The sequence below is a fragment of the Macaca nemestrina genome, chromosome 13 (assembly GCF_043159975.1).
Source record: "Macaca nemestrina isolate mMacNem1 chromosome 13, mMacNem.hap1, whole genome shotgun sequence".
Lineage (NCBI taxonomy): Eukaryota > Metazoa > Chordata > Mammalia > Primates > Cercopithecidae > Macaca > Macaca nemestrina.
In genome coordinates, this window is record NC_092137.1 from 54,258,294 (window position 1) to 54,282,454 (window position 24,161).

Below are 24,161 nucleotides of genomic sequence, written 5' to 3' on the forward strand. Positions count from 1 at the left end.
GACTTAGTCCTCATTCCCTAAAACCCTGAAGAAACAAACAAACCTTAACGGAAACCACTGGAAATAGACTTACTTTAACAAGTTGATCAAAAGGCGGGCAAATCCCTGCATCATGCTGATTTCCAGTTTTGGAATTGATACCAGCTCATACAATAACTTAATAAAAAGAACATGATCTTCTTTGCTAAATTTTCTCCCATAAAGTCGAATATATCTGCAAGAGAAAAACAGATATACCCTTTAAAAATAGGTATAATGATACACCCATGTTCAATGCAGCATTATCCATAGAAGCCAAGATGTAGATGCAACCTGAATGGCCACAGAAGGATGAATGGATAAGGAAAATGTGGCATATGCAATACAATGGATTGTCTTTTTTTTTTTTTTTTTAACATTTCATGGAAAACATTTTATTGGTTTTCTGGATAGAAACGGGAATTTATTTGCCAGGAAGAATGATCCCATCACACTTCAGCTAGAACCAGTGGATGAGGATGATTCAGTCTTAAAAAAGAAGGAAATCCAGGCATAAGCTACAACATGGATGAACCATAAGTGAAATAAGCCAGTCACAAAAGACAAATACCGTGTAGGTATCTAAAGTAATCAAACTCATAGAAACAGAAAGTAGAATAGTTGCTGCCAGGGGGTGGGAGGAGGGGGAAATGGAGAGCTGTTATTCAATGGGTATAGTTTCAGTCACGTAAAATAAAAAATTGTACAACAATGTATATATGGTTAACAACACTGCATTGTACACTTAATTAAGATAAACTTGATATTTATTTTTAATGACAATTTTTTAAAACAGGTGTGGTAACAATTTCAAATGTCTTTGATGGTTAAGTATTTTATATCTATTCTCACTGTTATGCAGTAAAGAATTATTCTGTACTTTAATCAAGAGATTACCAGGCCAGGCAAAGCAGCTCATGCCTGTAATCCCAGCACTTTGAGAGGCTAAAGTGGAAGGATCGCTTGAACCCTGGAGTTCAAGACCAGCCTGGGCAACATGGCAAAACCCAATCTCCACAACAAATACAAAATATTAGCCAGGCATGATGGCGTGCGCCTGTGGTCCCAGTTACTCGGGTTGGGGGAGGGCTGAGGTGGGAGGATCACTGGAGCCCAGGAAGTCAAGCGGGCAGTGAGCTGTGATGGCGCAACTGTGCTCCATCTAGCCTAGGCGACAGAGTGAGACCTTGTCTTCAAAAAAAAAGAAAGAGATTACCAAATAAGTATCTTAATAACCAATGGTAACTGAGTTATCATCAACATCTAATGACCAATTAAAACACTGCTCTCTTATTGTAAACAAGTTACATAACTTGATCTATTTGTTTCTAACAGTTAACTTATAATTACAATACAATGAGGTTACTACCAAAAATAAATATTTTATCCAAAATTACATTTTAAATGTCTAACTATAAACAATGTAATAAAAGCATTAACTTTAAGCAAATTTAAGAAAAAGGTGTCCCAATGGCCGGGCACGGTGGCTCATGCCTGTAATTCCAGCACTCTGGGAGGCCGAGGCAGGTAGATCACCTGAGGTCAGGAGTTCGAGACCAGCCTGAGAAGAAACCCCGTCTCTACTAAAAATACAAAATTAGCCTGGCATGGTGGCACATGCCTATAATCCCAGCTACTAGGGAAGCTGAGGCAGGAGAATCGCTTGAACCTGGAAGGTAGAGGTTGCGGTGAGCTGAGATCACACCATTGCACTCCAGCCTGGGCAACAAGAGCGAAACTCCATCTCAAAAAAAAAAAGGGAAGAAAAGAGAAAAGTGTCCCAAAACCCAAGAACAACAAATCAGAGTATATTTAATAATTCAGAAGTAAATGATCCAAACAAATTACTGTATACTTAAAATCATAAAGCCCTTTGAGGAGGGTCATTTTATTATTAAATACATACATCAACAGGAAAAGGAGCATTAGTATTCCCCATAAGATCTTTAACACTCCCCCAGTACCTAAGAGCAAATTAAACTTACATTTAACTTCTTTTTCTTCCCCCCCCCCAAGACAGAGTCTTGCTCTGTCACCCAGGCTGGAGTGCAGTGGCCCAATCTCAGCTCACTGCAACCTCTGCCTCCTGGGTTCAAGCAATTCTCCTGCCTCAGCCTCCCCAGTAGCTGGGATTACAGGCACCCAACAGCACACTCGGTTAATTTTTCTATTTTTAGTAGAGACGGGGTTTCACCATGTTGGCCAGGCTGGTCTCAAACTCCTGACCTTGTGATCTCCCCATCTCGGCCTCCCAAAGTGCTGGGATTACAGGCGTGAGCCACTGCGCCCGACACTTACATTTAATTTCTAAAGTTAGGGCATCTAACTGCTTTTTTATTTTCCAGAAATTCTTCAAAATTCTTGGTTCAGTAACTCGTTTTTATTTTTTCAAGCTGGTCTGAATTTATCCAACTCTTTTCTGTCGTTTCAAGGTATAATCCCATGATCTCACATTAGTACTACGAGACCAGCAAGTATACAGGGAGGAGCAATGAGACCCGAAATCTTGTTTTGACTCTGCCAGTACAGGTTGCAGACCCTTAATCCGAAAATCCAAAACTCTCCAAAATCTAAAACTTTCTGAGCAACAACATGACACTCAAAGGAAATGCTCATGGAGTTTTCCAATTTCTGATTTTTTGATTTGAGATGCTCAATCGGTAAGAACATAATGCAGATATTACAAAACCTCAAAATATCCAAAATCCTAAACATTTCTGGTCCCAGAATTTCAAATAAGGGATATTCAACATAATTATCGTAAAAGTCTCTTAAACACCCTAAAATGGCAACGCACATAGATTAATGAAGACAAAAGATCCTACACCCGAAGATATTATTATTTTGGGCTGTTGAGCAAGCATAATGATACAGCCTTCTGACGCCTCCCCCAATTTCACTCTAAATTTAGGAGCAAAAGCTGGAATCATTAAAATGTTATTTTAAATGAAAACAATCTCCCTAAAAACTGGCACACACTTTTAAGATATCTTAAGATAGAAGACGTCAAAGAAAAATTCCCTGCTTTCAGTGGCTGCTTCAGGCCTTGTCAAGATTCCAGATGCCAGCCAGGCACGGTGGCTCATGCCTGTAATCCCAGCACTTTGGGAGGCCAAGGTGGGCAGATCACTTGAGGTTAGGAGTTCAAGATTGGCCTGGCCACTATGGTGAAACTGTGTCTCCACTACACGCCTGTAATCCCAGCACTTTGGGAGGCCGAGGCAGGCAGATCATGAGGTCAAGAGATGGAGGCCATCCTAGTCAACATGATGAAACCCTCGTCTCTACTAGAAATACAAAAATTAGTTGGGCATGGTGGTGCCCACCTGTAGTTCCAGCTACTTGGGAGACTGAGGCAGGAGAATTGTTTGAACCCAGGAGGTGGAGGTTGCAGTTGAGCCGAGATGATGCTAGAGTACTCCAGCCTGGGCAACAGAGCGAGACTCGGTCTCAAACAAACCAACCAACAAACAAACAGATTCCAGATGCCCCTGGAGTCATGCACTCATTCTCCCCTGTGGTTAGGATACTTCTGCAGAAAAACTGGAGAAACACTGTACTCTAAGCCAGCAGTCCCCAACCTTTTTAGTACCAGGGAGAATCTCACAAAGAGTGCACAAGCTTGCATGGTCAGTTCACAATAGGGTTTGAGCTCCTATGAGAAGCTAACACCAAGGCACATCTGACAGGAGGCAGACCTCAGACGGTAATGCCCAATCGCCTGCCCACTGCTCACCTCCTGCTGTGCAGCCCAGTTCCCAACAGGCCACGGACCCACACCAGTCCCTGGGCTGGGGGTTGGGGGGCCCCTGCTCCAAGCCAGAGTAACACTGAAGTAACTTAGCTACAGCCCATTGTTTTCACTGTAGTAGACAGACAACTGTATGTTTAACATTAGTTGGGGACATAAAATTAACAAAGCTCAAATTTTAATACTATAAAAAGAGACCAACTGGGGGATTCCTGGAAAGTCTAGGGCTGCTGGGAAAGATTTTGGAGGGACTCCTCAGAAAGCTTCTATTTCCCCCAGTTCCTCGCCAACCAGCAAGTGGTTCTTATCTCAGCATTTATCAAAATGTGGTGCAAGAGATTTGTTTTAAAAGGGCACAAAAGTTCTAACCATAAAAAGAAAATTAATAAATTGGTCTTTATATTCTAGTCACAATAAGACACCATTTAAAGTAAAAAGCCCAGATATCTGAAATACATATATTTGACAAAGAAGTCATCTCCAAATTACGTAAAGAACTACTACAAACTAATAAGAAAAAACCATAATCCAATTAAAAATGGGAAAAAAGGCTGGGCATAGTACACCTATAATTCCAGCGCTGTGGGAGGCCAAGGTGGGAGGATCAGTTGAGCTCAGGAGTTCAAGACCAACCTGAGCAACATGGTGAAACCCCATGTCTATTTAAAAAAAAAGAAGAACGATGCAGGGTAACTTTTAAAATGCATTATTCTTAGGATCCAAAAATCCTAGGAATATTAAATCTCAGTAAAGCTGTTTGTCTTGTTTTTTTTTTAAGGTGACTGAAAAATAAATTCCTGGAGTACTAAAGACTACCAACCTTCATTTTTTACACTACTCTGGTTTGACTTTCCTGTACACTTAAGTTCAAAAACCCTACTTTAGACTGTATCTACAGATGGTCCATTCCCTCCTTCCAGTTAATTTTCACACTGGTTTTAGGACTAACGATTACTATTAGGTGTCCCAAAATATCTGAAAACCCTGGTAAATAGTCATGATTGAACGTGATTGATACAGAATATTTCTTTCAACCATCCAGAATATATGGATGACAAGTCATTTTATTCCATCCTCCCACAGGGTAAGAAAAAAAAAGAGTAAAAGATAATACAATAGCATTTCCAGGTGCTTCCTCTTCATGGTCCTACAGTGTATTAATCAAATGATTTAATTTTTAATCATAAGACAGTGGGCCAGGTGCCGTGGCTCACACCTGAAATCCCAGCATTTTGGAACGCAGGAGTTCAAGACCAGCCTGGGCAAAGCGAGACCGCCATCTCTACTATACATATTAAAAAATTTAATAATAACAAATTAATAAAAATCCTACATCTAGCAATATTATCTTGAATAAATAGTTCAGGCCAGGTGCAGTGGCTCACACCTGTAATCCCAGCACTCTGGGAGGCCGAGGCAGGCAGATCACTTGAGGTCAGGAGTTCAAGATGAGCCTGGCCAACATGGCAAAACCCCTGACTCTTCTAAAAAATACAAAAATTAGCTGGGCGTAGTGGCAGGCATCTATAGTCCCAGCTACTCGGGAGGCTGAGGCAGAAGAATCAGTTGAACCCCGGAGGCGGAGGTTGCAGTGAGCCAAGATTGCGCCACTGCACTCCAGCCTGGGTAACAGAGAGACCTGTCTCAAAAAATAATAATAATAATTCAGAATATCAAAGTCAAAATGCCAAAATAGGCCAGGCATTGTGGCTCATGCCTATAATCCTAGCACTTTGGGAAGTTGAGGAGAAGGAAAGATCACTTGAGGACAAGAATTCAAGACTAACCTAGGTAACACAGGGAGACCCCCGTCTCTATAAAAAAATCGCCAGGTATGATGGCACGTGCCTGTAGTCCCAGCTACTTGGGAGGCTGAACCACGAGAAGCATCTGAGTCTGGGAGGTTGAGGCTGCAGCGAGCCATGATCTTGCTACTGCATTTCAGCCTAGGTAACAGATAACAGAGCAAGACCCTGACTCTCCAAAAATAAAAAAAAAAAAATTTGAAGCCAAATGCACATATGTAATTTTTAAAATTTCCTGAAAAATATCTAAAAGTCTAGTATGAGAATGGCTTGTTAAAGTGTGGCTTATTCCTTTAGACTAAGCTTGTCCAACCCGTAGCCCAGGATTGTTTTGAATGTGGCCCAACACAAATTCATTAACTTTCTTAAAACATTTAGGTTTTTTTGCAATTTTTTTAAGCTCATCAGCTATCATTAGCATTAGTGTATTTCATGTGTGGTCCAAGACAATTCTTCCAGTGTGACCCAGGGAGGCCAAAAGATTAGACACCTGTGCTTTAGACTACAATGCAGTCATTTAAAATTATGTTTTCAAATAACCTTTAGTAGAATATGGAATGGAATATTTTTAAAGCAAGGCTCAAAACAATATGATATAACTAAATAAAAATACATAATCATTCAAGGAAAAAGAAAGAAAGCAGGCCAGGCACGGTGGCTCATGCCTGCAACCCAAGCACTTTGGGAGGCCACGGCAGGCAGACTACTTGAGTCCAGGAGTTTGAGACTAGCCTGGGCAACATTGCGAGACCTCGTGCCTACAAAATATACAAAAATTAGCTGTGCATGGTAGCGCATGTCTGTAGTCCCAGCTACTCAGGAGACTGAGGTGGGAAGATTGGTGGGGCCTGGGAAGCGAAGGTTGCAATGTGCCAAGATCGTGCCACTGCACTCCAACCTATGCAACAGTGAGAACTTCGTCTCAAAAAAAACCAAAACAAAACAAAAAAAGAAAAAAGTAAATACCATAAAATATTATCTCTGGAAGCCAGGTGCAGTGGCTCACGCCTATAGTCCCAGCAGTCTGAGAGACTGAGACAGGCAGATGGCTTGAGCCCAGGGGATCAAGACCAGCCTGGGCAACATGGCAAAACCACATCTCTCCAAAAAGTTAAAAATTAAAAAAAAAAAAAGAAAGAAAGAAAAAAAAAAAAAACCTACCTCTTGGTGGTAAAACTGAGCGATTTTTGTGTTTTTCAAAACACATTTTCAGTTTTTTCACTTTTCTAAAGTAAACAGGCTGGGCACAGTGGCTTGGGCCTGTAATCCCAGCACTTTAGGAGGCCGAAGCAGGAGGATCACCTCAGGTCAGGAGTTTGAGACCAGCCTCGCCAACATGATGAAACCCCATCTCTACTAAAAATACAAAAAATTAGCCAGGCATGGTGGCTTGTGCCTATAACCCCAGCTACTCAGGAGGCTGAAGCAGGAGAATCGCTTGAACCCGGGAGGAGGAGGTTGTAGCAAGCCAAGATCACACCCTTGCACTGCAGCCTCGGCGACAAGAGTGACGCGGTCTCAAATAATAGTAGTAATAATAATAATAGGCCGGGCGCGGTGGCTCAAGCCTGTAATCCCAGCACTTTGGGAGGCCGAGACGGGCGGATCACGAGGTCAGGAGATCGAGACCATCCTGGCTAACACGGTGAAACCCCGTCTCTACTAAAAAATACAAAAAACTAGCCGGGCGAGGTGGCGGGCGCCTGTAGTCCCAGCTACTCGGGAGGCTGAGGCAGGAGAATGGCGTAAACCCGGGAGGCGGAGCTTGCAGTGAGCCGAGATCGCGCCACTGCACTCCAGCCTGGGTGACAGAGCCAGACTCCGTCTCAAAAAAAAAAAAAAATAATAATAATAATCATGTTAAAAATAAACAGGAATTATTATTCTCCATATTTTTCGAGACGGAGTCTCTCTCTGTCGCCCAGGGTGGAGTGCAGTGGCGCGATCTCAGCTCACAGCAACCTCCGCCTCCCAGGTTCAAGTGATTCTCCTGCCTCAGTCTCCCAAGTAGCTGGGATTACAGGCACCCGCCATGATGCCGGGCTAATAGGAATTATTTTTATAACTAGAATTAACAATGAAAAAATTAGTATCAAACTTCTAAAGTAAAATACAATGTTTAAGATCAGATAATCAATATTTCTACATTTCTGTGTATTATCTTAATTTAAACGTCCCTTATCAAAGACTACTTAAAGTCATAAGAGTTAACTTGAATAGGTTTCTCATCAACCAAAAATGAAAAGGGTGTGAATCAAGGTAATTGCAATGGATATGTTTAAATCCATTGAGTTCCTGAAAAATATCAAAACAAAACAAAACCTCACAGACCACATCTTTAATTAAGGAATGCCAGGGAACCAAGTCATTAATTTAAAAACTGGTAAATGAAGGGGAACAATTAAGCTTTACCCTGCCACTCCTACAGGCACTCAGGATAAACATTTCATGAGGAAAAGTTCTTTAGAGCAGCGGTCCCTAACCTTTTTGGCACTGGGGACGGGGTTTGTGGAAAACAAGTTTTCCACAGATGGTGGGGGTAGTTTCGGGATGATTTGAGGGCATTACATTTATTGTGCACTTTATTTCTTTTATTATTAAATTGTAATACATAATGAAATAATTACACAACTCATCATAATGTAGATCAGTGGGATCCCTGAGCTTATTTTCCTGCAACTTAGATAGTCCCATCGGGGGGTGATGGGAGACAGTGACAGATCATCAGGCACAAGATTCTCACAAAGGGTGCGCACCCTAGATCCCTCTCATGCGCAGTTCACAACAGGGATTGTGCTCCTAAGACAATCTAATGCCACCACTGATCTGAGAGGAGGTAGAGCTCAGGTGGTAATGTGAGCAATGGGGAGGGGCTGTAAATTCGGCTCAGCACGGTTCCTAACAGGTCACAGCAGATAACAGTCCGTGGCCTGGGAGATGGAGACCCCTGCTTTAGAGATTCTCACCAAATAAGCAGAGCGAAATGTTTAAGTATCACCATTTTGGAATCCCTAACGATGTAAAATGGCTACTAATATCACTGAAGAAGTAAGACATTAAGCATCTCCTGATAACAGTATGTAATACCACCTACTGCACAGTCTTGAAAAAGAAAGCAAAACTTTATGTGCTGAATAACGGTAACAAAATATTGTGTGAGACAAATATGAAAATTTTGAGCTTACAAAAACTATGTTCCCTTTTCAATCCCCTGTGGAACACATATAAAAACTTGTTGGCCAGGAGCAGTGGCTCATGCCTATAATCCCAGCACTTTGGAAGGCCGAGGCGGGTGGATCACTTGAGGTCAGGACTTCGAGACCAGCCTGACCAACATGGAGAAACCCTGTCTCTACTAAAAATACAAAAATTAACTGGGCTTGGTGGCAGATGCCTATAATCCCAGTTATTCAGGAGGCCGAGCCAGGAGAATTGCTTGAACCCGGGAGGTGGAGATTGCAGTGAGCCAAGATGGCGCCACTGCCTTCCAGCCTGGGAGACAGAGAGACTCCATCTTTTAAAAAAAAAAAAAAATCAGGCCGGGCGCGGTGGCTCAAGCCTGTAATCCCAGCACTTTGGGAGGCCGAGACGGGCGGATCACGAGGTCAGGAGATCGAGACCATCCTGGGTAACACAGTGAAACCCCGTCTCTACTAAAAATACAAAAACTTAGCCGGGCGAGGTGGCAGGCGCCTGTAGTCCCAGCTACTCGGGAGGCTGAGGCAGGAGAATGGCGTGAACCCGGGAGGCGGAGCTTGCAGTGAGCTGAGATCCGGCCACTGCACTCCAGCCTGGGTGACAGAGCGAGACTCCGTCTCAAAAAAAAAAAAAAAAAAAATTAGCCGGGCATGGTGGCATGCACCTGTAATCCCAGCTACTCAGGAGGCTGAGGTGGGAGAACTGCTTGAACTCAGGAGGCGGAGATTACAGTGAGCCGAGATAGTGCCACTGCACTGCAGGCCGGACCACAGAGTGAGACTCCATCTCAAAAAAAAAAAAAAAAAAAAAAACTTGTCATAAACTAAACCACAAAAAAAAAAAAATTCACTTAATTTTAACACATAGAAATCATTCTGGCCAAACAATCTGATTACGATACAATGTAAACCAGAAAATATTAATGGGATTATAACCAAGAGAAACCAAATCCATTTGAAAACACACGAGTCAATATCAGACTTTAAGGCATTCCTCCCCAAGAGGCACTTCCTTTAAAGTCAGATTCAGGACAATAATGACTATTCTTACCATTATGATTCAGCTTTATTCTGAATCTAGATCAAAAGAATAGGTAATAAAAATTAGTGTAATTATTTCAGGAAAGGTGGAACTAAAAGTATGGTGTCAATGCTATGATTATACCTAAAACATCTGAAACAACTTTAAAAAAAAAACCACTTTTAGACTAAACTTTAAAATCTACCGAATATATATTTTTTTTAAAAAAGGAGCCTTCCTGTAGAGCATCCAGATAAAAAGTAACAGAGTTCAAGGAAGATTGTTCCATTCAAATTACCAACAAAAAGATTAACTGAAAATTTCTCAAAGAGAAATATGCAGGAATTACACGTTAAAACTTTACTAAAATGTAAAATATTTAAAGAAATGGTGAGAAATAAGGACCTTTTAAACGCCACTTAAGAGCCGGGCATGATGGCTCACATCTGTAATCCTAGCACTTTGGGAGGCCAAGGCAGGTGGATTGCTTGAATCCAGGAGTTTGAAGCCAGCCTGGGCAACATAGCAAAACCCTATCTCTACTAAAAATACAAAAATTATTTTGTATTTTTTATTATTATTGTATTTTTTATTTATTAATTATTTTGTATGTACAGGTGGTGCGCACCTGTAGTCCCAGGTATTTGGGAGCCTGAGGCAGGAGAATTGCTGGAACCCAAGAGGCAGAGGTTGCAGTGAGCAGAGACCATGCCACTGTACTACAACCTAGGTGACAGAGCGAGGTTCTGTCTCAAAAAAAAAGAGGGGGGAAAAAAAGCTGCTTAATCCCTGACAGCTAGGGCTAAATGACAAATATTTTACAGCAAGGAAAACTACCATGACCCATGACATTTCTAAACAACCCCCTGAATTAATTTCAGGCAGTAACTTCAACTCCTGCCCACACAAAACAAACACTTCACTACAGCTATATCGGTTCCAGTCTTTTCCTTCTCTTCCCAAGGTTTCACCATATAGAAACATCAAAAACGAGAGGTAAAAGTAGCAGAGAAAACTAAGGGATCAGGAACAAATTACTGTGATTTTATTCTAAGACTAAGTCCTTCATCATTACATGTAATGTTAAAAATGTAGATAAAGCTTCTCACTGCCAGAAATACTGAGTGAACAAGTAACAGGGTTTTTTCATAAACTCACCTCCCCTATTTTCAATCAATTACCTCTATATTCAAAAAGCATTTATAGAGCAAACAACACATACAGGACAATAATGACTCAAATAGTTCCTTTGGGCCAAGAACTCACAACCAAATAAGACAGATATGAGACTCCAAGACTACCTGGAAAACGAAACATGTAAAAGTGAGATAAAATAAAGCATTAACAGAGTTTTTTGGATTGATTTTTTTAGCCGAATTTTCATCATATATTAAGTGGTCATTGACTTTGAAAGTTTAGGAAGCTGTCAGCACTTAAGATATACTCTGAAGAGGCAACTCGAGGTCAAAATAATCAGAACATCTGCAGAATTAAAAGTCATAGGAAGTCAGGCATGGGGGTTCACGCCAGTAATCCCAGCACTTTGGGAGGCTGAGACAGGAGAAACACGTGAACCTGGGAGGCAGAGGTTGCAGTGAGGCGAGATTGCTCCATTGCACTCCAGCCTGGGTGACACAGCAAGACTCCGTCTCAAAAAAAGAGTGAGAAGAAATGTTAAGTGTAAACCAAATATGGAAGCAGTCTACCTCAAGGTTCCGAATGGGAATACTTATAGTATGTGCTGCTTTTAACATTCCAATAGAGGTCTCAATGAATGCAAGGGTTTTCTGTTGCTGCTGTTGTTTGCTTACTGTTTTTATTACCATGCTCTCAGTTTGGTGTTCATACAGAATGAGATTTTGATCTAATTTTCTGCAAAGGTTAGACAGAAACATAGATTTGGATTTTTGTATTTAAAAAGGGGGGAAGAGGGGCTAAGTGCAGTGGCTTATGCCTGTAATCCCAGCACTTTGGGAGGGCAAGGCGGGAAGATTATTTGAGCCCAGAAGTTTGCGACCAGCCATGGCAACACAGTGAGACCCTGTCTCTACAAAAATAAAAATAAAATAATAAAAACCTAGCTGGGTGTACTGGTACATGCCCGTGGTCCCAGCTACTCCAGAGGCTGAGATGGGAAGATTGCTTGAGCCTGGGAGGTTGAGGTTGCAGTGAGCTGTGATGGCGCCATTGCACTCCAACCTGGGCAACAGAGCAAGACCCTGTCTCAAAATAAAGGAGGGAGGGGGGATGTCTGAAATGCTTGTTCCCCGGTGCTGTAAAGAAACAGCACTTGAACATAAATACAATTTCCTCAGCAAGGTCATTTTTATACTTTCTGCAGAAAGGGTACACTCGCCAGCAGTTCTGCCATGAGAGTACACCTAACAAAGGAGACAGGGTCATTTATAACCTGACGTGTCCACCCTACTGCTGTGTTCGATTTCCATTGGTTGGAATGGGACCTCACACTCTGTATTTGCCCAGATTGGCTAGCAACTTCTAACTTTAAAAGAGGCAAAGGCAGAGAACAAAGGAAGGAGGAATGTGGAATGCTGAGAAAGGTAAAAACACCTTCAAATAAGGAAGAGGAACAGGCTACGACCTAATGCTTGCTTGGACCAGTATAAGCACGCCAGGGCAAATATTTAGGCTAAATTGTGGGAGCTAAGAACATAAAGTACATTGATTTCTTTATTACGGCTAGCAGATACTTAAGAATGTTAGCACAGGTCTTTGAATAAATTTTGCTTCTAAGAGAAGTTACTATTTATTCCGAGGAAAGTCTTCCAAGAGGAACTGCTTCTTTACTTTTTACAAGGGAGAAGGGGGTTCTCTAAAAATAAGTATCATTTACCAGAAAAAAGTTAATTCCCAGGTTCCATGATAAGAAAAACAGTTCTTAGAAGTTATATAGTTATATGCTTATTTACAAGCTTGCCAAAAAACCAGTAAAAATCTGCGTCCACTTCAATTAAAAACATGTATTTCAAATACAATTTTATTTTACAACACTTCAGAGAGAACATTTGGGAAAACCATTCTTAAGTGACATTCAGATCTCAGAAGAACATCAAACGGTACATTCTTTTCTTCTAACTGCCTTTCTTAGTGCCTCAAAGTAAGGCATTAAAACACAGTGGTCAGAATGAGATTTTCTTTTCAAATAATACATTCAGAATTCTTATTTTCTTCAAATTTTTTGATGGCATTACCACCTGGCCTAGTCTGTCCTAAATGAATAAAAGTGTGCACTGAAAGAAAGCACACAGCTGGGCACAGTGGCTCATGCCTGCAATTCCAGCACTTTGGGAGGATGAGGCAGGCGGATCATGAGGTCTGGAGATTGAGACCATCGTGGCCAACATAGTGAAACCCCACCTCTACTAAAAATAGGAAAATTAGCCGGGCATGGTGGCTGCCCCTGTAGTCCCAGCTACACAGGAGGTTGGGACAGGAGAATCACTTGAACCTAGGAAGTAGAGGCTGCAGTGAGCCGAGATCACGCCACTGCACTCCATCCTGGGTGACAGAGCCAGACTCAGTCTCCAAAAAAAAAAAAGGCACACATATCATATGCAGCGGCTCACGCATGTAATCTCAACACTTTCGGGAGGGAGGCCAAGGTGGCCAGCCTAAGCAACATAGTGAGATTTCGTCTCTACAGAAACTTTAAAAATTAGCTTGGCGTGGTGGTATATGTCTGTAGTCCAAGCTAATCAGGAGCCTGAGGTGGGAGGATCGCTCGAGCCCAGGAGCTTAAGGTTAAAACAGGGAATTATGATTGCACTCCCTATGATTCCAGCCTGGGTAACAGACCAAGACTGTCTCTTCAAAAAAACAAAAAACAAAAAAAACAAAAGAACACACTAAAAGAAAGAGCATACTGGAACTTCCAGGGGTCTGAAAACTTGCACTGATACATCCCAAACGCCAAAACCAGTGCCCAGTCCACACAATGTACTCAAAAAAAATTGTATTCAAAGACTGATCTGCCTCTATTACATTGTATTAACCCATGACTGTGCACTAACTTATAAGCCTCTGTGTCCTCATTTTTTAAATGAAGGTAACTTAAGAGAATACTTGTTACCCCAGGATTGAATCTAAGTCTTCGAAGATAAGAGGCAGAAATGAAAGATGTCATAATGTGAAAGTGTTCATTAATTAGCTATTTTCTTGACCTCTGTCCATGAGATTTGATTCTAGTAAACCTTAGACAAAAAAATCCGAATGAAATGGAAACTCAGTTGTAAAATCACCAATTTGGCAAAGAGGCAGAACCTCATGAGACTGATCAAAGTGGTAACAGATGTTAATATTTTTTAGGTTTTATAATAGTATTGGTATTGCTTTTTAAAAAAAAATCCTTTTCCTTTAAAGATACATACTGGAAACATTTATGAATAAATAATAGGCTTCAAAAACAATGGGGAAAGGGGATGATGAAAAGTACATAACTGGCCATGAGTTAATTAATTGAAGATGGGTGATGAGGTTCATTATATTATTGTCTTTTGTATATTTTTCATATTTTTTATAATAAAAAATATTTAATGAAAAAAGAGTTTAAATGTTGGAAAATTTCAAATCAGAAACATACATAGGCTCACTGGCCAACGATGTTCAGGAAGAAATAGCCAATTAACTAGTGAAAAGAAAACTGAAAAGCTGTTTTCAAGAAATTACTGAGAGATCTCTGGAAAATAGTAAGGGCCTCAAATAAAAGTTTATGTGTGACAGCATCATGAAAAATCAAATGTGTGCATGTGTAGGGACAGAGGGTATATGGAAACTATACTTTCCATTCAATTTTGCTGTGAACCTACAATTGCTCTCAGAAATAAAATTCATTATTTTTGAAAAAAATCAAAAATGAAATGTGTCTTATTGTGCTATTACATTATACAACTTTATCAAAAAAATTCATGTTCTCCAAAATCAGTTCCTTTTTTTTCCCCTTATGGAAAATCAACTTTCTCACTACAAAGAAATTTGGGTTCCCATTTTGAATGATCACTTAATAACAAAGACAAACCTATCACTCTAACTGGTTCTCACTGATGAGTTTGGTAATTTGTCAAGATTTCAAAATTCATTTACAAATAAAACCACTTGCATTTATTGTATACTTCAATTTCAATACTCAAATATTAGATACTCTTAGATGCCTCATACCAGACAATAAAGATTCAGCAGTTATCATTTCCTTTCTTTCCCAACACGGGGATGATACGAATGTGGGTGCTCCTGTGGCCACTTACTACTTTCCACAAGAGAAGGTTGGTGTATTTGATAACTCATACCTTGACTACACTTAAGTTTCTGGTGGTTACATAATCTAATTAAATACATTATGTGGTTTCAACGGGGATAATCAATCTAGGAAGGCTACATAATATTTGTAATAATAATTAAACAACTGTACTTTCAATTCTAAAAGCTGCCACAGTTTTAATTAGCAATTAAAATGACTTCACAGTATAATACAGTCACTTAATCATAAAACAATACAGAACATGTCACTGTAGCAAACAAGGGATCTAAATTTGCTTCATCTTACACCAAACCCACATACTTTACTGAAATCAAAATTCTGTTTGAAACACACACACACACACACACACACACACACACACACACACACACACGAGAATCATGGATAGGATAACTGTAGGAAACAGTAACCTATTCCCTTATTCTCCATCCTTTTCCCTCCCTTTCCTCCAGATCAGTTTAAAAAGAACAAAGAGCTAGAAAGGCCAAGTTATTATTTATTTATTTATTTATTTATTTATTTATTTATTTTTAAGACAAGAGTCTCCCTCTGTTGCCTAGGTTGGAGTGCAGTGGTGCGATCTCGGCTCAACGTAGCCTCTGCCTCCCAGGTTCAAGCGATTCTTCTGCCTCAGTCTCCTGAGTAACTGGGATTATAGGTGAGTGCCACCACACCCGGCAAAATTTTGTATTTTTAGTAGAGACAGGGTTTCACCATGTTGGCCAGGGAACTCCCAACCTCAAGAAATCCCAGTCTCCCAAAGTGTTGGGATTACAGGCGTGAGCCACGATACCCAATGTACCCAAGAGATATTTCGAACTGTGTTTTGGAGCCCTCAGGAGGTTTCAGAAGTTCTATTATCAAGAAGTAGTATTTCTTTTTTTTTTTTAATGAGTGGGGTTTTAATTTGCCTGAGGAATCCAATTTCATGTTTAAAATTTTGGGGTTTTTAAAATTTTTTTTATTTTTATTTTTTGGTTTTTTTGAGTTAGAGTCTCACTCTTTCACCCAGGTTGGAGTTCAGTGGTGCGATCGCGGCTCACTGCAGCCTCCGCCTCCCGGGTTCAAGCAATTCTCCTGCCTCAGCCCCCTGAGTAGCTGGGATTACAGGCACCCGCCACCACACCCAGTTGTTTGTGGAGTTTTTTTGTATTTTCAGTAGGGACAGGGTTTCCCCATGTTGGTCAGGCTGGTCTCGAACTCCTGACCTTGTGATCCACCTGCGTCGGCCTCCCAAAGTGTTGGGATTACAGGCGTCAGCCACCGCGCCTGGCCAAAATTTGGTTTTTTAACACCCCACTACTGGTGCCACGTGGTGGCTCATGCCTGTATTCCCAGCACTTTGGGAGGCCGAGATGGGTGGATCATTTGGGGCCAGGAGTTTGAGACAGCCTGGGCAACATGGCGAAACCCCCTCCCTACTAAAAATACAAACATTCGTCAGGTGTGGTGGCACTCACCTGCAATGCCAGCTCCTTGGAGGCAGAGACACGAGGATTGCCTGAACCTGGGAGGCACAGGTTGCAGTGAGCTGAGATTGTGCCACTGCACTCCAGCCTGGATGACAGAGTGAGACTCTGTCTCAAAAAAAATAAAAACAAAAAATAAAACACTCTACTACTAAATTTAAAGTTTGAAAACCCACTAATAATCTAAATTCTCACCAGGATAATAATGTTAGACAGGGCATGGTGGCTCATGCCTATAATCCCAACACTTTCGGAAGCCGAGGCGGGCAGATCACTTGAGGTCAGGAGTTTGAGACTGGCCTGGCCAACATGGTGAAACCCTGTCTCTACTAAGAATACAAAAAAACTAGCCAGGCATGGTGGCACATGCCTGTAATCCCAGCTACTCTGTCCTGGGCAACAGAGCAAGACTCTGTCTCAAAAAAAAATAATAAAAAAATAAAAAAAGATAATAATGTTGGTGGCAAGGCCAGATACACCTCACGTACAGATAACCTGAGGTGTTCTAACTAGCACTCACTGCCTCTCATGAAAGGTCCAGAAAGGCAAGGGGGCAAAATCAAGTTTTTTGAGTTGTTTGTTGTTGTTTCTGAGACGGAGTCACTGCAACCTCCACCTCCCAGATTCAAGCGATTCTCCTGCCTCAGTCTCCTGAGTAGCTGGGATTAAAGGCGCACACCACCATGCCAGGCTAATTTTCTTAATTTTAGTAAAGATGGGGTTTCACCATGTTTGTCAGGCTGGTCTCGAACTCCTGACCTCATGATCCGTCTGCCTCGGCCTCCCAAAGTGCTGGGATTACAGGTGTAACAAAATCAAGTTTTAAGAATACCTTTCTTCAACTCCCTTCATTCTCTACATGGGCCATACAAGTTATCTACCAATATTTCACTTACAGTGTCCAGCTGAGCTGTCTGCCATTGTCCAAAGACCATTAATTTGTTCCTACTTTCTCTAATTTGTTTCAAGTTCTCTGATTTGTTTCCTCCCTTATTAAAAATTTGCCTTGTGATACATTACATCACACAACTTCTCTTGACCAGTTCTAGTACATTAAACTGTCTATATCTCACTGGAAAAAGCCTATATCACATGGCAAAGTATTTGAAAATATAGAAATAACCTTTCTTCAGAGATGCTAAACAGACCTGCAAGTTTTGAAATGGATTGAAACTACTAAAAATGAAGAAAAAAGTCAAAAAGAAGGGTGGGCGCGGTGGCTCAGCCTGTAATCCTAGCACTTTGGGAGGCCGAGGCACGCAGATCACCTGGGCTCGAGACCAGTCTTGCCAACATGGTGAAACCCCGTCTCTACTAAAACTACAAAAATTAGCCAGGCATGGCAGCATACAACTGCAATCCCAGCTACTCAGGAGGCTGAGGCAGGAGAATCGTTTGAACAGGGGAGGTGGAGGTGGAGGTTGCAGTGAGCAAGATACTGCCACGGCACTCCAGCCTGGGCGACAGAGTGAGACTGTCTCCAAAAAAAAAAAAAAAAAGTCAAAAAGAGGGACCAAATATAAAGCCTGAAAACCTCCCAAACCAGAACTTGGTCCCAAACACACCTCTGATGTCCAGATTAGGGGTGCACAGTTCTGATTGGCAAGATAGTCCCAGTAACTCTCAACTGCATTTACACTTTGGTCTTTAGGAATGTACCTGATCTATGCAACTGTTTCTAGTATTTTACAAATTATTCAAACAGTTCTTGTAGAAAGATACACACAACGACTGATGTGAAGCTTGACAGGATTAAAAAAATAAAACTGCAGAATACCAGAGTAGAAATGCTTCTCAAGAATTTAGTCCAGGTCAGGTGCGGTGGCTCACACATGTAATCCCAGCACTTTGGGAGGCCGAGGCAGGCAGATTGCTTGAGGTCAGGAGTTCAAGACCAGCCTGACCAACATCGTGAAACCCTCTCTCTACTAAAAATACAAAGAAAGTAGCCAGGCGTGGTGGCACTCGCCTATAATCTCACCTGCCTGGGAGGCTGAGGCAGGAGAATCACTTGAACCCCAAAGGCAGGGGATGCAGTGAGCCAAGATCCCGTCACTGCACTCCAGCCTGGGAAACAGCAAGACTCCACCTCAAAAAAAAAAAAGAATTATTTAGTCCAATCTCCTCATTTCACGCACAAGAATACTGAAACACATGATTAAGTAACTTTCCCACAGTCTCAGGGCTAGTGGGAGAAACTAGATTTTCTTTTCATTACCACTTTCTATTCTATGAAGTACTAAATATGATCACCACTCAGCTTTCGTCACACATTTTGGCATTATTCAGATGTTCACTTATGCAACACAGAAGGCTTAAAAAACAAGCACAACTATAAACAGGTCACCTTAACATGACTTAGGAAAAAAACACACCCAAGATCACAACATGTCCCACTGCATTCAAAATGTCTCATAGTGCAATACCAAGAATCAGTTTCCAGCATTTAACCATTACACCAAAACAAAATTTTACCCAATAGCATTTCTTGTTGGTTATTTAGATATAAATGGTTATAGGTTCATGGGTATTAAGCCATCAGCAATCCAGCCCTAAACACCAAACATTAGCTCCACTGTTATTTTTAGCCCTAAGTAAAAACTTTTACCTAATAAGCCAAAATAACAAAACCCGGAGTGCTAATTTACCAAACTTGATAACAATAAATACTTCAGAAAACAATGTTTAAGTATGCCTTGGTAGATTCTAGGTTCATAAATCCAAACCAGATATGCCTTCGCACCATGGCATATGTATATACTGCATATCTAAAAAAAAGCTGTTTGCGTCCCCAAAAATGGTAGGTATTCTCCCAGCAAGTCTAATCCAAGTGATTAAAATGGGGAATCACTGTAACAAAGTGACTATTTTTACTGTGCCTGAGTAACACAAAAACCTAGGAATCTCACTTCAAAAAGCATTTGGATTGTAACTATTTATGAAGTATTCTTTTTTTGACTAAACTTGGTTCTCCCTGTTGCATTCCTGCTTCTGCTGCCCCTCACCCCCATTCTCCTAAGGATCGTTAACACCAAAAACTTCTTTATACTCTAGTCAGGAGGAGAGTTGTTAACCTTGACATTTTATGATCACTCTCTGAAGAGGGCAAATTACATGTTTCAGTTTTGCTTCTTTTTAATTTTAGTTCCCACCCACCCCTCAAGTGGAAATGAGAAATTTGTCAGAGGCTCCTTAATAATTGGCAGACAAGAATCATCCAGTGAAGAAATATGGACAAAACTATTACAAAACCCTGAGTCATCACTCAGTTCAAACAGTAGATTTGGGTAAACACTGAATGAGTGACTTACGTCTTGTGTGTTCACCCATCCCTACCCACATGCGTGAACATACCATGTTACTAGATTTTATGTACAGTTAACCAAACAAGATACAGCAAAATTATTTCTTGAAAAGCTCTTCGGACACAGTAAAGATGCCCACCCAGCAGGTAAATGTAACCTTTCCTCCCCCACTGTATTTTTATTCTTTGTTTTTTGTTTTTTTTCTAATTTCAGTGACACTATAGTTTGAAGCTAGTTTACAAACAGAACTCCTGAAACTGATTCAGGTAATCTATGTTAATCTGAGTAACTCAAAATATTAACACAAGCCTGATACGAGTATCGCCGTGGACATCCTGACAGTACTCTTCCCTACTTTCCTCAGTATCTTAAAGGCCTCTCCAAAAGAAATGTCACAACAGGAACAACACACAATCCTTAGGATCTTAAACAACATTGTCCACATTAACGTCTAAGACGTTAAGCTCAAGAATGAAGTCTGACTTTAAACCAACCTTTTCGATCAACTCCGCCAGGTCTGAGCGGGCCCCAAAAAAGCAGAACCCTTAAGTTTCCCAATGGTCTCCTTTCCATTCAGAAAGTTACTAGACGCCAACGGAGATGTGAAGAGGCGGGGATCGTAGGGGAAGGAAGAACCGGAGGAAGCAGGGAGAGAAGTCACAGAACTCCCCCAAAGGCAAATCCTCTCTGCCCCGCCTCTCCTATGCGCAAAGATCCATGGAGGACCCTTGGGAAAGGCTCACCTCTCTCCCTCGGGGCCGGGGCCCTTGGGCTCTCCAGGTCCCCCCAGGTGGGAAGACAACAACCCGAACACTTCGGGAGAAGCAGATGGAGAGGACGTGCAGGGCTGGTGAGGACCCGGGAATCCCGGTAAGAAAGTGTCAGGGAGGACGGCTTGAGTGCTTCACAGGCTCTGTCACGACCCTGGGACCACCGCTCGGGGACAGCTCCAGCGAGGACAGAGCTAAGGGTCCAGTCCTCTGGACAAAGAGCACCCATCTCCGACACCTCTCACTAAGCCTCTCCCCCCGGCCCGGCCTGCAGGCCCGGGCACACTTACGTGGAGAGTTTCCTGGTCCAGAAGAGGCCCCCGGGCCACAGCTCTTGGAGCTGCACCGCCCGGCCCAGGTTGCATTTGATCTGGGCCAGCTGCAAGTCGGACTCGGCGTCTAGCCGCTCGGCGTAGGGCAGCAGCTTGTTGTAGACGATCTCTTTCTGCGGGACGAAGCCCCGCGGGCCCGGCTCGGAACGCCCGCCGGGCTCCGGGGGCTCTCCGACTCTCGCCCGTTCGGCCAGCTCCATGAGCCCAGGGACACCCCCCCTACCCCCTCCCACCCTAACCCTCCCCGACCCCCACCCCTCTCCGGGCTCCGCCTCCTCCGCGTCTTCGTCGCCCTGCGGCCGCCGGCGGCCCGTCGCCCTCTGACCGATCGCTAGGTCCCCTTCCCTGGCCGGCGTGCTGCTGGGCCCCGCGCGGTTCCCGGTTCGTTGGCGGCGGCAGCGGCCGCTCTGCCCGCCCCGCACCGGCTCGGCTGGTGACGCTGCAGCCGCCGGGCTCAGAGGTTCCGGACCGGTCTCAAGTCACTTCCGGGGCGGGGCGGGGCGGAGCGACGGCGTCGGGGGAGGCGGTGGTGGCGGCAGCTGGAGCCCAGCGGGCCGCGCCTTTCTTGCCGTGGGCCCGGCTCGGAGCCCCCACCCCGGGCCTCACCGGCCCAGCGCGAGGCTGCCTCACCGGAAACACGAGGCCGAATTCCAAGCTATTGTCCTGCTTCGCCGGGGGTCGCGCACTCCAGGCGGCGCCCACCGGAGCCCCAGTCGCGGCGACAGGTTCGCCAGGTCGGCCTGGTCCCCCTAGCCGAGCAGCCCCGGCTTTTAGGTTACAGGGATTAATGGAAAAGCCTACGTACCCACTTGCTCCTTATAGATTTATTTACTCCTTCCCGCTTGTTCCTTATAGATTTAATTATTCTGTCCCCTTTTAGTCCCCATCTTTCTGGTATTCTGGCCGCCATCATTCCAAGGAAGAAAATCGTTAACTCACTGAATAAATGCTAATTGAACGACTGTTCCGTGTGTAAGGCACTCGGTTTAGGCTATTGAGATGGAAAGTTTACCCTGGTTTCCGCCCTCCCAAGGACTTAGTCTAGCAGAGATAAAGACGTGAATTACAAGATAATGCTCTTAATTGCTAGATAAGTACAGGAAGCCTTAGAAACTCTACAGAGAAGTTCAAACTAGGGGGTTGAGAGGGTGTCAGTTTCCTAGACGTGATACTTAAATTAAGCTGTAAGGGTTGAGTGCAAAGTTGATTAGAAAAAGGAGGGAGGAGAACACGTATTTAGCTGAGAGAACAGCTCTTGAGGCTGCAAGCATGTATTCTAAAAATTCAAATTTCAAAATAGCGTAAGAGAGGGGACGGAGAAATGAGACTGAGAAGGAAATCCTAAGGAATTCAGAGCTTTATCCTAGAGACAAACTTCCAAAAGATTTTAAGCATAGCAGTGGGATGATATAATTTACATTTTTAAAGAATCACTCTGGCGGCCGGGCGCGGTGGCTCACGCCTGTAATCCCAGCACTTTTGGCAGGCCGAGGCGGGCGGATCACCAGGTCAGGAGTTCGAGACCAGCCTGGCCAACATGGTGAAACCCCGTCTCTACTAAAAATACAAAAAAATTAGCCGGGCATGGTGGCGGACGCCTGTAATCCCAGCTTCTCGGGAGGCTGAGGTAGGAGAATCGCTTGAAACCGGAAGGCAGTGGTTGCAGCGAGCCGAGATCGCGCCAGGGCACTCCACCCTGGGCAAAAAGAGCGCAATTCCGTCTCAAAAAAAAAAAAAAAATTCACTCCGGCTCTCTGGCTTCGTCTGGAAAATTGGTTGCAACTGACAAGATTGGGAACTGCAGGACCCCTTAAGGTGTGACATAATTATGGCCTGGATGTCAGTTGAAATTGAGAGCTACTGCAGCAGAATGGCTTGGGCTTAGTAGTTGACTGAAAGTGGAAAATTAAAAAGGAAAGAGACAAGATGACGCTGAGTAGATAGGTGAAGTCCTTCAATGAGATAAAGAACACAGCAGAAACAGCTTGGGAGGCAGAATGCCTATGGGATGGGTATGTTGACATACGTATCAGGAGGGGGATCTAAACTGAGATTTGGATTAGCGATGACAGGAGGGAAGGAAATATACAGTATGAAAAAATAGGGCCCTTGACAAATCTCTGAGGAACCCCACATTTAAGGACAGACAGAGAAAAGGAAGATAGGCCACAAAGAGTATTCACAAAAAGCAGTAAGAGAGAGGAAGAATTCTAGGAAACTAGGCATTACTAAAACCAGAGTGTCTCATATGGAGAAGTGAACAATCCTACCTTAGGCAGCTAACAGGTCAAATGAAGTGAAACCTGAAAAGGGTTTATTGGATAGTTTATTGATAAAGCATATAAGAACAGTTTCATTGGAGTGTAGAATGGAAATCTGATTATGGTGACAAAGGACAAACGTGAAGTGAATAAATACAGGCAGCAAATATGGACAATCTTTTAAAAATGGGGTAGGGAAAGCAAGAAAGAGATGAGGAGGTACTTGGAATACAAAGAGGGATTTTTGAATGTGGGATATATGTGTGTGTGTGTGTGTGTGTGTGTGTGTGTGTATTTTTTTTCTTTTTCTTTTTCTTTTTCTTTTTTTTTTTTTTTTTGAGTCTCACTCTGTTGCCCAGGTTGGAGTGCAATGGATCCATCTCGGCTCACTGCAATCTCCACCTCCCGGGTTCAAGTGATTCTTCTGCCTCAGCCTCCCAAGTAGCTGGGACCACAGGTGTGTGCCACCGCATCAGGCTAATTTTTTTTTTTTTCTTTTTCAGTATTTTTGGGAGAGACAGGCTTTCACCATATTGGTCAGGCTGGTCTGGAACTCCTGACCTCGTGATCTGCCCGCCTTGGCCTCCCAAAGTGTTGGAATTACAGGTGTGAGCCGCTGAGCCCAGCCATATTTAGGTATATTTATATATGGATGAAAAGGAGCCAATGGAGAGAGAAGTTAAAGATACGTGGGTAAGGACGACAAAGAGTGGGAGAGAATATGGAGTCATTGACCTTTAGAAGTGAATCAAACTGCTTCTGTTGTCATAGGAGGAAAGCAGGAAAGGAAGGATAGGTGCAGATGCAGGAATGTTTGGTACTGGAAGTTGAAGAAGTTCTTTCTATCGTTTCTATTTTTTCCTATGAAACGAGAATGAGAATTATGGGGAAGTGGTAGGTAGATTTGAGGAAATTGAAGAAGGCCTCGAGTAGTTTCAAAATTCAGAGAACTGATTT

General features: G+C 42.7%; 1 protein-coding gene across 4 annotated transcripts in view; it reads right to left on the minus strand.

The window, feature by feature from the left end:
- The window catches only part of LOC105465033 (proteasome activator subunit 4), a 107,491-nt gene extending 86,280 nt beyond the window's left edge, over positions 1-21,211 (minus strand). For 3 of the 4 annotated variants that reach the window (XM_071076677.1, XM_071076674.1, XM_071076673.1), the window contains exons 1-2: positions 20,902-21,163; positions 74-214 (exon numbers count right to left, since the gene is read on the minus strand). In XM_071076677.1, coding sequence (XP_070932778.1) covers positions 74-214; positions 20,902-21,143 — 383 coding nt within the window. In that variant the 5' untranslated portion in view covers positions 21,144-21,163. Of the gene's footprint in view, positions 1-73; positions 215-20,901 lie in introns of all 4 variants that reach the window. The other variant, XM_071076676.1, reaches the window with a different exon arrangement.
- Between the last annotated feature and the right edge of the window lie 2,950 nt (positions 21,212-24,161).